Source organism: Carcharhinus amblyrhynchos, chromosome 26 (assembly GCF_965287045.1).
Source record: "Carcharhinus amblyrhynchos chromosome 26, sCarAmb.v2.hapA, whole genome shotgun sequence".
Lineage (NCBI taxonomy): Eukaryota > Metazoa > Chordata > Chondrichthyes > Carcharhiniformes > Carcharhinidae > Carcharhinus > Carcharhinus amblyrhynchos.
The window spans coordinates 5,537,876-5,555,580 of record NC_137349.1 but is presented as its reverse complement, the minus strand read 5'-3'; the positions used below and the strand labels follow the sequence as shown (position 1 = coordinate 5,555,580).

Below are 17,705 nucleotides of genomic sequence, written 5' to 3'. Positions count from 1 at the left end.
AAGTCTTGCTGCCATTCATGCTGGCGTGGCCTTATAGTCCCGCCGATGGTGCAGCCCTGCTACGGGGTTCTGGGCAGTGAGGGGTGTGGTCAATGGGAAGCGCAATTGACAATGGCGGGACAGTAAGATCCCACTATCAGCGGGGGAAAAAAATCCCGCCCACTATCTGATCATTATCACACTGCTGTTTGTGGGAGCTTGCTGTGCATAACTTGGCTGCCTCGGTTCCCACATTGCACAGTGCTTACACCTCGAAAGTACCACCTCACTGGTTTGCGAAGCGTTTTGGGATGTCCTGTAGTTGTGAAAGGCTCTATATAAATGCAGCTCTTTCTGCCTTTTTTTTCTCTTCAGCGCAAAGGCAGGTGAGTTTTCACGTTTTGCGAAACCGACTCGAAGCTGACAACTAAGCTATCAGACCTACAATCGCCTATCGACAGAAACGGAGAGAAAGCCAACAGCACACGGATAAGACGCTCACTTCAGCCGGTCACCAAGCGCCTGCAACTCACAATAACACCTCACTAACTCACGCTAATTCCTTCGAACCCCGACAGGACGTCTTGGGATCCTCCCCTCCCCTGGCAATCCAGTCCTTTCACTAACACGATGTGGAGATGCCGGCGTTGGACTGGGGCAGGCACGGTAAGAGGTCTCACATCATCAGGTTAAAGTGCGACAGGTTTATTTGGAATCACGAGCTTTCGATCAGCTGAGTCACTCCGAAAGCTCGTGATTCCAAATAAACCTGTCGGGCTTTAACCTGGGTGTTGTGAGACTTCTCACTGCAACGTCAGGGATTATTTGGTTTCAACTATTGCGTTTTAACACGGTGGTTAATTTTTGCCTGCATTGCACGCAGGGAAGTGGGGTCGAGAGCTCACCGTGTGGAACAATATGCCCTTTCGTGTGTGGCAGAGTGAGTGAGGGGAGTGTGTGACTGCCAGCACTGACCAATGTATATATTTGATATATATATAGATATATATATGTGTTTACATAGAAGTGTGTGTATATATTTAATATATACACACACACATACACAGACAAAGTATTCTCAATCCAAGTTAGTAAAAATATCCTTCTGCGTGACAGAAGCAGGATTGCCACAACATGTCATTCAATAGACTCTAAGCTTTAAATACATCCAGGTGATGAGAAAATAGACGCAGTATCTGAAAGGGAAATGGATGCTGCAGCTTTCCATCTTCCGTTGACTTCAGCCGTATTTACCAGACCACAAGGGAAGTAAGTCTCAAGCCTACCACGTACCTCCCAAGAAGTCTGGCCGTCTTAACCATTCGCAGAGGGAGGCAAAATCCTCCCGTCCTGGCCACTAGCTTTCCGAGTTTCCGAGAATTGCGTCGTCTTTGCCCGACCCCCCCCCAACCCCCTCCAACCCGCCCCACCTCCCCCCCCCCCCCCCCCAACTGAGGCAAAAACCCTCATTTATCATTGTACGACAAGTCGTTCAGATTTTTTTTTTAAGATGTATACATAAATATCTTACAGCCCAGTCTATTCATTATGCAAATTTCAGAAGTGAACTTTTATTTTTCTTCTTAAAAAAAAAGGACTTGTGCTAGTTTAAATTGCCTTCGAGGTCTCCGTTGCTAATTTTCAGCTCTGCAGAAATGTAACCCTTCTCCAATTCTGAGGCATTGTATTAATATTCCAGTTCCGTCACCTGAGAAAGGTATTCTGCCCCCCCTCCACTTCCAGGTAAGCAGGAAGGGTTGCCAACCCTCTGGGATGTGTCCTGGAGATTCCAGGATGGAAAATGTTGATCTCTGTGACCCTGTGACACACAGCAATAGGGAGGAAAAGCAGAAGAGCATTAAAAACAGATTCCGGTTTTGTCCTTTTAGCTATAAAAATATTGGCCATGGAACGATACAAAGGAAAGTCTTTTTGACCGCACAGGCCGATCGGAGGGGCGAAGGTCATCTGATGGAACCTCCAGGGGCATATCCAACCAGAGTTGGCAACCCTATGAGTCCATTGTTTAATGCAATAGCAAAAAACATTTCACCTCACCGTTATTTATACACTGATCTGAAGCCACTTGTTTTAAAATGGATATTAAAGTGTTATTCATCCACTGCTCCTGCCTTCTGGGTTATTCTACTCTGGGCAATATATGTTTGGGGCTTTGGGGAGAGTGGCGGAGTACATTGTGATACGGGCAGCAGGAAACTGCCAGAGTGCCGCCAGGCAGGAATGTTCACCACGCCACAGTTTCTGCGCCTTAATCTGCAACGCAAGTGTCGCAGTTTCCTGGCTGCCCCGAGCCCACGTTGCCCTCTTACTGACTGAAACAACAAAGAGACAACATGATCTGCTCACTCCCACACCTCCTCCCACTGCAAAAATCCAAACCCCTCCAAAACTTCCATTCATCTGGACATTCCCGACAATTCAAGGCTGAGGTGGGAGGGGGTGGGGAAGGGAAGGCAGCAAAACAAAGGATCAAAACAAAGACAAGCAAACAAATGAGGCAGATGTGCAGCTGCCTGATTGGAGGGTGACGGGAATAAGTTGCCGCTAAATGGGGGTGGCGAATGACGGAAAACTCCCAGAAGTCATCGACGCTTCTTCCTGCTCGAGTCTTGGCCGATCGATGGAAGGAAGGGTGGCGTCATCATTTGAGAAAGGTTGCGTCCGGAGACCTCTGCAGAGATACCTGTTGCTATATTTCATTACGTTATATCAAACCCAAGTGGGCCCAAGGCAGTGTTTCACAAGAAAATGAGAGTTCCCGGTCTCAGAAAGCATTAATGGGGCGTGTCTGTCCCTCGAATAATTTGTGTTGACGGTAAAGTTACTCAGAAAAAATGGAGTCTCTTCCACGTGACCCACGTCAATCTCTAGCCGCCTCCATTTTGGTTTCAGTCACTTACGTAGAAATCGTTTCTCTTGTTCTCTTCTTGTCTGTGTGCTATGATGTGAGGGAGAGCAGGAGGAGAGCTGTTGCTACAATGAACCAAGAAATCCTAAAGGTCGTGATCCCATTGTTATTGTGATACGGTTCGGGCGATTCATATATAGAATCATCTGGAAAACAAAGAAGCAAAAGTCAGCGATTTTCAGCGACAAGGTGGCATCCTTTTTATGTTCTTCGTAAAGGCACCCTGCAAAATCTAACAACATGGTAGAGCACATGAAAGAAAAAGCTTTATATAATCACATCGCAAAAGTCATTCGCATGCAATAAGCTACTCTCAAATGCACTGTCCGTTGCTGTGGCAGCCCTCGCTGTGAAGGCATCAGTTCTTTCCAGTGCATTAAAGACAATCGTGGAAATCTTGCCTCCCCATTCACGCAGGCGGGATCTTACTATCCCGCTGGCAGCCCACACCCGCCTTGGCTTTCCCAGCAGCGAGGTGTGCGCCTGACGGGAAATCCCGTTGATAACAGAGGACCGTGAGGTCCTATCACCAGCGGGCAGCGAAACCACCTCCCTCTGCCACCAAACACACCATGGAGAGGGAGAAAAAAATCTCACCCAGGGTTACAGGATTTGAAGGTCTGTGACCTTGCGTTACATCTCCCCAAGACAGGGCTGGCCACTTTGGAGTGTTACTTGTTTTGTGTTAAAGTTTATTTATTAATGTCACGATACACTACATTAACACTGCAATGAAGTTACTGTGAAAATCCCCCCCATTCCAGCATCTGTTCGGATACATTGAGGGAAAATTCAGCATGGGCATTGCACCTAACCAGCATGTCTTTTTTGGACTGTGGGAACGCATGGAGGAAACCCACGCAGACATGGGGAGAATGTGCAGACTCCACAGAGAGAGTGACCCAAGCTGGGAATTGAACCCGGGTCCCTGGCGCTGTGAGACAGCAGAGTTAACCACTGTGTCAACATGCTGCCACCGTGCTTGCTTAGCAGCCAGCATTCAAAGAAGAAGGCCATCAGAGCGGAAGGAATTGGCGCTATTTGGGCCATTTGGCCCTTCCAGCCAAACACAATTACAGCTCACCTTCTATCTTCCAGGAATATCATCATAATCCCTTAATTCCCTCCAAAAATCTTATCAACCTCTGTCTTGGATATACTCAATCTCTCAGCAACCACAGCTCCCTGGGGAAGAAACTCCCAAAGATTCATAATCTTTTGAGTGAAAACATTTCTTCTCACCTCACTGCGAAGTCTCTGGCCCTTTATTCTGAGAGTGTGGCTTCCGTGTTCTTGATTCCCCAGCCGGGGAAATGTTTTCTCAGAATCTACCCAGTCAAGCCCCTGAAGAATCTTATATCTTTTGATTGATCTCCTCACGTCCTTCTAAACTCCAGGGAATATTGGCCTAATCTACTCAATCTCCCCTTACAGGAGAATACGCTCATCCCAGTCTAATGAAGTCAGAAATTGTATTTGATTTATAGAATCGCTACAGTGGAGAAGGGGGCTATTCAGCTCATTGAGCCTGCATCAACAACAATCCCACCCAGGCCCTATCCCCATAACCCCACATATTTAAACTTCTAACCCTCTGACACTGAGGGGTAATTTAGCATGGCCAATCCACCCAACCGGCACATCTTTGGACTGTGATAGGAAACTGGAGCACCCGGAGGAAGCACATGCAGACACAGAAAGAACATGCAAACTCCACACAGACAGTGACCCAAGGTTGGAATTGAACCCGGGTTCCTGGCGCTGTGAGGCAGCAGTGCTAACCGCTCTGCCACCATGCTATCCTTGTAACCTGCCGACTAGCCCAGGGTACCAACGTACAGATTTGGAGGGCCCTTACATGTGTGTTAACACTAATCAGTGACTGTAATGGAGGATACCGGCTGAGGCCAGGACGGAAATCAAGGATGATCACTCCCACATCTTAGAAACGAACACTCGTTGCCTCAGGCTCATAGATGAACCACGGCCACTCAAAAGTACTAGCAGGAGACAGGTGCCTTACATGAGGAAGATGTGAAGGCAATGGAGAGGGTGTGGGATAAATTCCTTAATAGTTAGTATTTAGGTGTGAACCCAGTGCAGAGAAATAGGGCTTGTTCACTCAGACGGTGAAGATTGTGAAGCGATCTGATTTTGGAGAGGTTGAGGAGATCTTGATAAAAGTAAACCAGGAGAAAGTACTTCCATTGACAAATGAGTTGGAAGATTCCAATTTAAAGTTAGCCCCTCCCAAAAAAGGGGATTTGGAGAATGTTTTGTGTTCCCGAAATATGTCATCAGGACATGGATTTTCTATCGGAAACAACAGAGAAAGCAGAATTCCCGGAGCACAGGCGCCGGAGTGTGGCGACTAGGGGATTTTCACAGTAACTTCAGTGCAGTGTTAATGTAAGCCTTACTTGTGACACTAGTAAATAAACTTCAACTAAACTAAATTCATGGGCTGGAATGTTACCACCGGAATCGGAGGAGGCAAGGGGCAGAGCTTGGAAAAGTCCATTAACCTCAGGTGAGATTTTCCGGATTCGGAATGAGTGCAGCCATAAAATCCCGCCCCATGGTTTCTTTTTATGGAGTGAACATCTGAAGAACAAGGTGTAAAAGTCTGGGAGGATGGGATTCAGTGTAGAGCTCAGTTGGGTAGACAGTGTGAGACAATGGCTAGACGCAGGAATAGGACAATGTGGATCAAGCACTGGCATATCATAAAATCCCTACAGTGCAGAAGGAGGCCATTCAGCCCATTGAGTCTGCATCGACAACAATCCCACCCAGGCCCTATTCCTGTAACTCCACATATTTACCCCACTAATCCCTCTAATCTATGCATCCCTGGACACTAAGGGGCAATTTAGCATGGCCAATCAACCCAACCCACACATCTTTGGACTATTGGAGGAAACCAGAGCACCTGGAGGAAATCCGGGGGGAGAACGTGCAAACTCCACATTCACTGGGAATCGAACCCAGGTCCCTGGAGCTGTGTGGCAGCAGTGCTAACCACTGTGCCACCATGCACCCTCTATGATAAGCTGAGTGGTCTCCTTCCTGTTGCAAATATTCTATGACTCTTATTTCGATGTCACAAAATGGTGAGCTGTCTTGCAATAGCTCTTGATGTAGCAACTGAAAGAAAAATCTACACGTTTGATATCTGGCCTTTAAAAAAAATCCTGTCCCCAGTGAATCTGATGTGAAATTGAAACAGTGCGATTTGAAATGCAGAGACTGACAATGGCTAATGGGCTCATTCTCTCTTCTCTATTCCTCTGTCTCTCTGAAGCCCCCTGATAAAAGCGCTTGTGAGGAAGGGGCATTCCAAGTCTAGTCTCTGTACCATCCCACCCTCTGCTTGTAGTATAAGGATGCCACCCACCACAGCACTGGGAAGGAGCGCTGGGAATACACAAGTGTTTGCCATGCATTAAGGGAGCTTTGAAGACAGATCTTAAAATCCCAACTGACTGCCCAGCAAGCTCTCATTAACCAACAGTTCACATCGGCTCGGAGGCAGGAGTATGACAATGCAAGGTTTAAAGTCCACTACAGACAGTGAGAGGAGCTTTCTGCCTTGATACCCTATGGGATACTCATAGTTGCTTCTTTCTGTCGGCTGTGTGAGTCTTGTGGTAAATAAACAAGACTGATGCAGGCCTCATCGCTGCAAGCTCGCTGATCCTGTGTTCATCGAATCCCTACAGTGCAGGAGGAGGCCATTTGACCCATTGAGCCTGCAACGACAACAATCCCACCCAGCCCTTATCCCTGTATTTACCCTTCTTATCCGCCTGACACCAAGGGGCAATTTAGCATGGCCAATCCACCTAAGTAAAAAGTCTGACAACACCAGGTTTTAGTCCAACCGATTTATTTGATAATACTCACAAGCTTTCGAGGGGACTGCCTCTTCGTCAGGTGAATGGAGAGTTCTCGACCCACACATCTCTAGATTGTGAGAGGAAACCAGAGCACCTGGAGGAAACCCATTCAGACATGAGGAGAATGTGCAAACTCCATACAGGCAGTGACCTGTGGCCGGAAGTGAACCCGGGACCCTGGCGCCCTGAGGCAGCAGCGCTAACACTGTGCCACCGTGCGAACATGGGAGCTGTAGTGACAGGTATCCACTAATGGCTGTAAGTGTGACTCTGAGCTGCCTTGACTATGACTAGATAGCGGCTGAGCTGATTAAAGAATCAGTCTTTAAAACTCCTACTTTAATAAGCTCTCTTCTTCCCTCTTCGAGTGAAGCACCCACTCAATCATTCACTTTCATCTCATTATCCAGGAAAAGTTAAATGTTATTAAAAATGTCACCGGTTATTGATAATTCTCTGCAAGCATTTAACTAGTGAGCAAATTAGTGTCAGTTTCATAAGCCGTCATTAAGCAAGATTCCCAGCGCACTTTCCAATGTATAGGAAGAGATTAGGCTCCTTGAAGTTTAACAATTACGGTAAGATGTGCGTTAAAAATATTTATGGTGATATAAAAAATGATTTTATGCCAAACCGTTGGGTTTGAAATAAGTCTCAAATCAGTTTAAAGTTTTTGTTTAGAATCCCAATTTTCTTGGCAACTCTTTTACGAGGCAAGGAGAGGCAGCGTTCAAGTCCGTTTCCAACTCTCGAATCCAGGGTTGGCCAATTCCAAGGGTGAAGGGTGGGTTGTCAAGGCATTGTAAACATGCCACCTTTAGATTCCATCTAATTTACATGTTGAATTTCATGTAATTCCGAGAGAAAGAATCGGATTCAGTCGCTAAACTGAGAGACCTCTTGCGCGGAACTGTTACTCGTGGGACATGGGCATCGCTGGCTGTCCAGCATTTATTGTCCATCCCGAGGGCAACTGAGAGTCAAGCTCATTGCTGTGGCTCTGGAATCAAATAAATGCCAGACCAGGTAAGGACTGCAGATTTCCTTCCCTAAAGGGCATTAGTCAACCAGATGGGTTTTTCCGACAATCAACAATGGTTTCATCGGTAGATTCTTAATTTCAAATTTTTTTTCATAGAAGTCAAATTCCACCATTTGCCATGGTGGGATTTGAACCCAGGTCCCCAGAGCATTAGCTGAGTTTCTGGATTAATAGCCATTGCATCCTCTAGGAACTGATGGGTGGCCAGCGGGATTTCAAGCGGGCTACAAGAGGTGGATGGCATCGCCCACATTTTAAAAACTGTGGGTTTTGTTTTTAAAGATATTGTGGATCTCCCTGTGGCATTGTTCATTAGTCTAGGGCGGTTCTTTCTGGCTGCTGAAGGAAAGTTGCCTTTAAGATGATTCTGAAGAACCCATTTGGACTCAAAACATTGGCTGGACTTCTCTGGAAATTCATGCTGGCAGGATTCTCTTGCCCTGCCTGCCACACATCCCGTGCTGCAGGTTTCCGGGTGGCTTGCAGTGGCTTCCATGGGAATTCCCATTGGCAGTGGCATGGCCAAGAAGATCCCATTGCCAACAAATGGCATGCTTCCAAGAAAAATACAGAGGGGGAAGCCAGAAAATCTCGCCATTAACTCCATTTCTCTCTCCACAGACGCTGCCTGACCTGCTGAGTTTATTCAGCACTTTGTTTTTATTTTGGATTTCCAACGTTGGCACTATCTTACTTTTATTTTGAGGTGGCCTGTCCCTTTAAGGCCAGCGCTCAAGGAATAGAATCATAGAATGGTAACAGCCCAGAAGGAGGCCACTCAGCCCATTGGGTGGGACTTTACGGTCTCACTCGGGTGACATCAGAACCTCCCATCAGAGGTCAACGGAGATTTCTGTCTTCAGAATTTCCCCCGTTCCGATTTCCGACAAAGGAATAGCTTTCTGGTCATCGCATCCACATCGGCTCTCTGTAAGAGTTACTCTGCCAGTCCCACTCCTTGCCTTTTCCATGTAGCTCTCTTTCTTAAGGCATGAATTTGAGTTATGACAGACACCAATCAGGCACATTTGGGGCACTTGAGCTTTGAACCAGTAAAATTGAATGCAGGGATGTGCGAAGTGCAAAGTGGAAGGAAGCATGAGGTCGAGAGGCAAAATGAATGCAAAGGTCGTTCAACTTAACAGGAGTGCAGGAACAGAATGTTCTACCTTTCAGTATCCCACAGCACTGAATTAAAGATCCTGTTCCTTTCCTCTGTTTTAATAAGTTTAGAATGCCGGGAATTTTTAAAAAGCAGCAAATGTTAGAACAAAACATTTGTTGAACAAGCTATATAGTCGGAGTGAGCTGGGCAGACTGAATGGCCTCCTCTACTAGAACTATTCTATGGGCACGATGTTACCTGCTTGCCACATCGGTCGACTGGCGTGGCAAGTCAGAAGAAAGGGCAAGAGGCGAAAAATTGGGTTGGCGCCTGGTTTCTCACCCCTTCGCGATCTTGCCAGCCCTGTTTTGCCGGCAAAATCACCCGTGTGCCCCGGATTACGATCGGGGGGGGTAAGTGTGGAGCATTGTCTATGGGGGGGCAGTGGGGGGAGCAGGGACAGGAGATCTCCCAGCACAATGTATACACAGTATACTGGGAGATCGGTGCACCTGCACAATGGCGCCCCAATAGGTCAGCAGCCGGCTTCATAGGCAAGCTGAGGTTTCTCGCCTGTTCAACACTCTGAATGGTTTTGAGAAAACTCCACCTCATGATTTTAGGTTAGTCAGCGTCTGAGAAGAGAGGTGCACGTGGCAGTGATATTCCTACTGTGCCCTTCAACAGAGCAAAGATAAAAGGACACTGGAAAAATATGCTGTGCATTTCCACCCTTCACTGCTTTCATTACAGATTCTAGGAATTCAATATCTCTCTGGTTAAGGGGTGAGGTTACCTGTATCTTCATTCCGATATTAGATTCAACATTGAGCTGAAGACTTTGTGAGCTATTTATTTGCTTAATCGAAATGAGTACACTTTCATTGATTCACTCTCGATCACGGGGCAGGCACATGACGTGTGACTGGGACTTGCTTGAGTTAAGCAAGCATAATTTGAATGGTGGCACAGTAGCTAGCACTGCTGCCTCACAGTGCCAGGAACCAGGGTTCGATTCCCATCTTGGGTCGCTGTCCGTGTGGAGTTCGCACATTGTCTGCGTGGGTTTCTCCATTTTCCTCCCACAGTCCGAAAGACGTCCTGGTTAGGCGCATTGGCTGTGCTAAATTTTCTCTCAGTGTACCCGAACAGGCACCAGAGTGTGGGGACTCAGGGATTTTCACTGTAACTTCATTGCACTGTTAGTGTAAGTCTACTTGTGATTAATAAATAAACATAAAATAATCATAGAATCTCCACAGTGCAGAAGGAGACCATTCAGCCCATTGAGTCTGCACCAACCACAATCCCACCCAGTCTGTTCCCATAATCCCACATAAGCTAATCCCCCCGACACGAGGGGCAATTTAGCACGGCCAATCAATGTAACCTGCACATCTTTGCAGATGCAAAACAAAATTGTCCTATATATGTCACTATTAATCCCATGGCACTTCCCAGGTGTGGTAACTGAACATGGAGGTTTTTTGACCTTTCTTACATAGCGAAGTATCTAAACTACAGCCCACATATTTCGTTTAGCCCCTAGTCCCATCCATTCGGCCAGCAGAGCCCTCGCAACTCAATTTATACCTGCACTCTATTCCCCTGTTACGAACTTACAGGCTTGAATTTGCGGAAACATCTCATCCACACTGCTCACGCTCACTACTGGGAAGCCTGGGGCAGGAAATTGGGTTACGTTGGAGGCCAATATTGATGGTGAAGCCGCACAAACAGAGGGATTGGACATGATTTCACACCCCCCCGCCAGACATGAGCACCAAGATTCATTCGTCTCCCCTATTTCCAATGTTTGGAATAGTGTGAGCAATCTTGGGCCCCACATCTAAGGAAGGATGCGTTGGCCTTGGACAGAGTCCAGAGGATGTTCACGACATGATCTCAGGAATGAAAGGCTTGACGTACAAGGAGCGTTTGAGGATTCTGGGTCTGTACTCAATGGGAGTTTAGAGGGATGAAGGGTGTTGTTATTGAAACTTACAGGGTGCTGAAAGGCCTGGAATGAGTGGGTGTGGAGAAGGTGTTTCCATTAGTAGGGGAGACTAGGATCCGAGGCCTCAGAGTAAAGAAATGACCCTTCAGAACCAAGATGAGGAGGAATTTCTTCAGCGAGAGGATGGTGAACCTATGTAATTCATTGCCACAGAAGGCTGTGGAGGCCAGGTCATTGAGTGTATTTAAGTCAAAGATGGGTTATTGATAGTAAATGGATCAAATGTTCCAGAGAAAAAGTGGGAGAACGGGGTTGAGAAACATATCAGCCATGACCAACTGGTAGAGCAGTCTTGATGAGTCAAATGGCCTTATTCTGCTCCTATATCTTACGGTCTGATGGTCTAATATGTCAAATTCACACATAAGCGTGGACTCACACTTCATACACGTGCTGTGGGGCTTATAACCTGTGAATGGAGTGGGCCTCACTTGAAAAATCCCCTGCCCAACTTTTGTGCTTCTACCTCTTTTGAAGATGTCAATGAGAGAGATTCATTCAGATAAATGAAGCATTGTACTGTTAAATAAAAGGCAAAGCAGCAGCACTGTGTCTAAGGAAATGGTGGGCCTGCAATCCAGGTAGCTCTTCGCCTCTCACATGCCTATATAACATAGCCTGTGCAACAGGGGCCTCACCTGTCAGTTGAAGAGCTGGCGATGTACCTGTGATATCTCTTTGAGGGAAGGACCGCCACTTGAGAGGTCAGTAGTAGGGGATCCAGGGGGTGGAGTCTTGCCCCTTCTTGGATGAAGGGGCTGAAGGTGTGGTTGTTAAAATGAATGATTGCACAAAGACAGGTAAGAAAACAAATTGTGCAGAGGACATAAATAGGCTACAAAGGCACATAAATAGGTTAAGTGAGTGGGCAAAAATCTGGCAAATGAAGGATTATGTGAGCAAATGTGGAATTGTCCATTTTGGCAAGAAGAATAAAAGAAAAGCGTATTACCTAAATGGTGAGAAATTGCAAAGCTCCGAGATGCAGAGGGATCTGGGTGTTATAGTGCATGAATCACAAAAGGTTAGTACACAGATACAGCAAGTAATTAGGAAAACTAATATGGTCTTATTGTTGATTGTGAGGGGGAATTGATTGCAAAAGTAGGGAGGTTTTGCTTCCATTGTACAGGATATTGGCGAGACCTCATCTGGAGTATTGTGTACAGTATTGGTCTCTATACTTCAGGAAAGATGTAAATGTGTTAGAAGAAATTTGGAGAAGGATTCATTAGACTAATACCAGGAATGGGTGGTTTGTCTTATGAGGAAAGGTTAGAGAGGTTAGGTTTGTATCCACCAGAGGCCAGAAAAGTGAGAGGTGACTTGATCTAAACCTTTCAGATCCTGAGGGGTATTGGCAGGACGGATGTGAAGAGAATGTTTCCTCTTGCTGGGGAATTTAGAACTAAGGTATCACTGTTTAAAAATAAGGGGTTGTTCATTTAAGACAGGATGAGGAAAAATTATTCCTCTCAGAGGATCATGAGTCTCTGGAACTCGTTTGCTCAAAAGGCAGTGGAAGCAGAGTCTTTGAATATTTTTAAGGCAGAGCTAAAAAGGTTCTCAATTTTATTTATTCATTCATGGGACATCAGTGTTGCTGGCTGACCAGCTTTTATTGCCCATCCACAGTTGCCCTTGGAGGGCAGTTAAGAGTCAACCACATCGCTGTGGCTCTGAAGTCACACGTAGGCCAGACTGGGTAAGGACGGCAGATTTCCTTACCTAAAGGGACTTTATTGAACCAGAGGGTTCTTTCATGGTCATCAGCAGATTCTTAATTCCAGATTTTCAAATTCTATCATCTGCCATGGTCGGATTCGAATCCAGGTCCCCAGAACATTGGCTGAGATTCTGGATTAATGGTCCAGTGATAACACCATTAAGCCATTGCCTCCCGTACAAGGGGTGTAAGGTTATCGGAGGTAGGCAGGACTATAGGAGACAGCTGCCTCTGATGATCAATAGACTAGTGTTGTCTTTCCATACTGTGATCAATGCTCTGATATTTCTGCTTCTCCTCAACCCACTTTACCCACTACCCCCCACACCACTTTTCCAAGGGGTGCTGACTCTTACCGGCTATGCAGCAGTAGGAGCCCTGACAACTCCCCGGACCTACCGTCAGACCCCCAGCCACTGCCCACTGCTCGCTGCTGAGATCTGCAGGCTCAGTGATTGAGGCCAGTGCTCTGTGATCTGTGTGGCTCAATCTCACACCACGAGGCTGAGTTTACCAACAAAACCACCCAGGCAGCGGTCATAAAAGACTTGCAGATGGGAAATATAAACCCAGTTAAGAATGAAAGCATGTGTAATGTTATTGCCTAACACAGCTGGATCAAGTTCCTTTAGTTCAGTACTTCAACAGAGACTCACGTAAGATCCGTGACTAATGCGTCCATTCAACACAGGGAAGAAGGATTTGTTGCAAAGATGCAAAGTATTTGCCTGATTATATTTCCAAGTGATGGGCTTAAACCCCAGTTTGTATTCTACTAAAGGCAACGGTTTGGCTTCAGTATATCATAGAATCCCTACAGTACAGAAGGAAGCTACTCGGTCCATCAAGTCTGCACTAACACTCTGACAGAGTATCTTACCCAGCCCTTTCCCCCCTGCCCATGAATGCAATTCTTACCTTGAAATATTGGGTTAGATTTTGCCCTCCCTATATCAGTTCATGAACACTGATGGACATAGAAACTAGAAGCTGCAGTAGGCCATTTGGCCCTTTGAGCCTGCTCCGCTACTCATTTTGATCATGGTTGATCATCGAACTCAATATCCTGGTCCCCCCTTCCTCCCATATCCCTTGATCCCTTTACCCCAAAAGCTATATCTAATTTTGTCTTGAAATTGGACAAGGAAAGTTTACAGACAAGTTTACCAAGCTGATTCCAGGGATGGTGGGACTGATGTATGAGGAGTGATTGATTAGGTTAGGATTGTTTTCGTTGAAGTTCAGACGAATGAGGGGGGATCTCATAAAGACTTATAAAATTCTAACAGAACTAAACAGGGTAGATGCAGGGAGGATATTCTCGATGGTGGGGGGAGTCCAGAACCAGGACTCACAGTCTGAAGATTTGGGGTAGACCATTTAGGATGGAGGTGAGGAGAACTTTCTTCACCCAATGAGTGGTGAGCCTGTGGAATTCATTACTACAGGAAGTAGTTGATGCCAAAACATTGAATGTATTCAAGAGGCGGCCGGATAGAGCACTTGGGCCAAATGGGATCAAAGGTTATAGGGAGAAAACAGGATTAGGCTATTGAGTTGGATGATCAGCCATGATTGTAATGAATGGTGGAGCAGGATCAAAGGGCCAAATGGACTCCTCCTGCTCCTATCTTCTATGTTTCTATGTTAACATTTTGGCCTTAACTACCTTCTGTGGTAGTGAATGCCACACCGTCACCCCTACCCCTCTGGGTGAAGAAATTTCTCCTCACCTCAGTTCTAAAAGATTTACCCCTTATCTTCAAACTCTGACTGCTAGTTATGGACTCCCCCACCATTGGGACCGGTGGAGGGATTGGGGGCTGGGGGTTGTGGAAGGGGATGGGGTGGAGGGAGGGGGTTCCCCTCACAGTCCAGTCTACTCTTTAATGCAATCATTGGAAAAGTCAGCCTGGGCTCCCTTATGGAGCTATGCTCTTCTCTGACCTCACATTCCCCCACACCACCTCATCAATGGTTAGAAGGCTCTAAATGCCCATAATCAGTCTCATTATAGTTAAAGTCCCCTCACACTGCCCTGTGCATGCAGCCTGGTTGAGAACTAGGGAACCTTTGCAAACCACCATAGATGCTCACCTTAGTTTAGAGAGCCCTCACTCTACCACAGAACCGTATCACGAGCTGGAGGGTCCTCATGCTCCCCTGTTCAAGAGTTAGAGGGTCTTCAACTCTCCCCACACTTCCTGATTGAGAGTTAGAGGACCCATGCATTCTCAAAGGATTTTGACCAAGGTCATTACTTACACCCTTAGCTGTGATTCACGTTTCCCCTTGCCTGTTAACCTTACCCATTCATTAAAAAAGATTAACACCCCCATTCCCAAAAGAGACAACAAGAATAGTGCACACACATAGTCACATCATTTCAAGACCATGATTCTTTTCCTCTTGCTGGAATTAAATATTTAATTGCACATGACAAATGTCACATCAGTGGATCTGAAGTTGGCTGATAAGTATTAAAAAAAGTCAGAAGTAAATTCTGAAATAAAATAATGAACTTGATATTTTTAAAAAGTGACATCTTGCAACTCTATTAACAGCCAAGCCTCATAATAATAACTGCATACAATAGATACACATGGCAGCTGAGATGTATCGTATTCTATTATTAGAAATGGTTGGTTAGAGAAACAGCGAAAGATTATAAGATTGCTGCAAGTACAACCAGGATTATTACGATTTTCTTTCATCCGTAAAGGAGATCTAAGGATTCATGCTCCCTCGGTGCTTAAATGGTATCCCAATCCAAGTTTTGCCACCTTTCTTGGCCCCCTCAACTCTCCCATCCCCCCCATCGCCACCAGCCCTCCCTCCCCCAAACTCACTGCCCCAATTTTGATTGTCATTTCATAGATCATAGAATCCCTACAGTGCAGAAGGAGGCCATTCAGCCCATCGAGTCTGCACCGACCACAATCCCACCCAGGCCCTATTCCCATCACCCCCTTATTTACCCTTCCAATCCCAGTGACGCTAGGGTCAATTTAGCATAGCCAAACAACCTAACCCGCACATCCTTGGACTGTGGGAGGAAATCGGAGCACCCGGAGGAAAGCCACGCAGAGAAGGGGAGAACGTGCAAACTCCACACAGACCAATGACCCGAGGCCTGGAATCGAACTCAGGTCCCTGGCGCTGTGAGGCAGCAGCGCCAGCCACTGTGCTGTCCCTCATTTCATTATTTGCGTCCCAGGTTCAACATCACTTAAACACTGTTACGGCACCTCTTAAGATAATGCAATAACCCTGGGTGTAACATGCCAAGAAATGGTTCAGCAGAAGACACAGCAAAATAGAGAGACGACAGTAAGGTGAGGCACTGTGATATTTACTGACCTGAAGCTTCAACTGAACTGTTGTTTACATCGAAATCACCTTCATTCACCCCTACTGCTTCCATACAACTGTCTACGACAGAAATAGAAACAGTAGCTACGTGTCAGTGTGAGGGTGATTTTCAAAGCGTAGGGTTAGTGAGCAACAGAAAGGGATCCTATTTCAAAATCCCTCCTTTTCGAACTACAGCCTTCAAAAAACAGTCAGATATTAAGGGACAAAGTATTGAACGATGCTGGTGGAATGGTAGAGTTAATGATTAACTAGAGGAACCTTTGGTGAGGTTTTAGTGATTAGTGACCTTGCTTTGGTTTAGTGTCCAGGTCCTAAACCTGTTAGACCTTGGCCTTAAGCTATACAGTGGAGATAAACCAATAAGTCTTTTGCCCAGAACTGGGCTTTAAACTGTTGACCTTCAACTGGAACCCGAGCTTTAAATAAAATTCCCCCATCAACTGTATCCCTGCCCTGGGATTGGGTTTTAATTATAACCCTTCCCCCAAGATAAAGTTGTAAACTCACTGCCCCCATAAGTGTGTTTTAAACAATAGCCCTGATCCTGGGAATGGGTCTCAACTGCTTAGCAACACATCTCCATTTTGGTAAGACTATTGCAAATTCTAAACCTTGTATTCAACCTTAGGACAAAACACAAAGACTCTTGGCCTCCATTTTGAGCTTAATGCTCTACCTTTCCCATCCTGCATTAAATAGTTCAAGTTACTACCTACCTTCAGTTCAGTATCTATTGTATGGGGTCGAGTCCCAGCTAATTAGATTTTCATTATGATGGCCTCCTTGACTGAGCCTCTTCAACCAACTCTTTCCATTCTCAAACAGATCTATTGAGAGCTTATAAAACCCTGTCCCTACTTCCAACAATCTTTGTCACCAACTGGATTTCTTGGGTGAGCTTTGCCTAAAATAGCCTCTGGCCTTTCCCTGGATGTTGTAACCCAGGATCCATTATTCTTCTCCAGGTTGCCGCCCCATTGTTCAAGGGTCATAGAACTCTGCAGCTTTTGCCTTGAAGGGCAAGGAGACAGGCCCCAAATCTACCTCAACCAGATCATAGATTGAACTCTGTTAGTCTGAACGATATGCTAGTTGTCTAGCCAAGTATAATATAGAATCCCTACAGTGCAGGAAGAGTCCATTTGGCCCATTGAGTCTGCACTAACTTCCAAAAGAGCATCTTATCCAAACCCATCATCCCCCACCCCCTCACCCTATCCCCATAACCTCAAACATCCACCATGGCCATTCCATTTAACCTACACATCCTTGGACACTAAGGGGCAATTTAGCATGGCCAATCCACCTGACTTGCACATCTTTGTACATTAAGGGGCAATTTAGCATGACTGTGGGAGGAAATTGGAGCACTTGGAGGAAACCCACACAGATACAGGGAGAACTTGCGAACTCCACATAGACAGTCACCCAAGGCCGGAATTGAACCCCAGTCGCTGGCGGAGTGAGGCAGCAATGCTAACCACTGTGCCACCGAGCAAACCAACTTTCCTCTACCTCGCACTCCCTCACCAAGCGTCCATTAAGACTTCCCAAATCATAAATAACTTGACCAAGTCCTCCCTTTATTTATTGTAGTTAATTTTCAATTCATAAGAGTCTGGAATGAAAAATT

General features: G+C 46.0%; 1 protein-coding gene across 2 annotated transcripts in view; it reads right to left on the bottom strand.

Annotated features, from left to right (window-relative positions):
• Positions 1–1,508: 1,508 nt before the first annotated feature.
• Positions 1,509–17,705, bottom strand: part of LOC145358517 (ephrin-A5-like) — a 354,063-nt gene continuing 337,866 nt past the window's right edge. Inside the window, exons 4-5 of one of the 2 annotated variants that reach the window (XM_080212639.1) lie at positions 16,058–16,129; positions 1,509–3,054 (exon numbers count right to left, since the gene is read on the bottom strand). In XM_080212639.1, coding sequence (XP_080068765.1) covers positions 2,939–3,054; positions 16,058–16,129 — 188 coding nt within the window. In that variant the 3' untranslated portion in view covers positions 1,509–2,938. The remainder of the gene's footprint in view (positions 3,055–16,057; positions 16,130–17,705) is intronic. The other variant, XM_080212640.1, reaches the window with a different exon arrangement.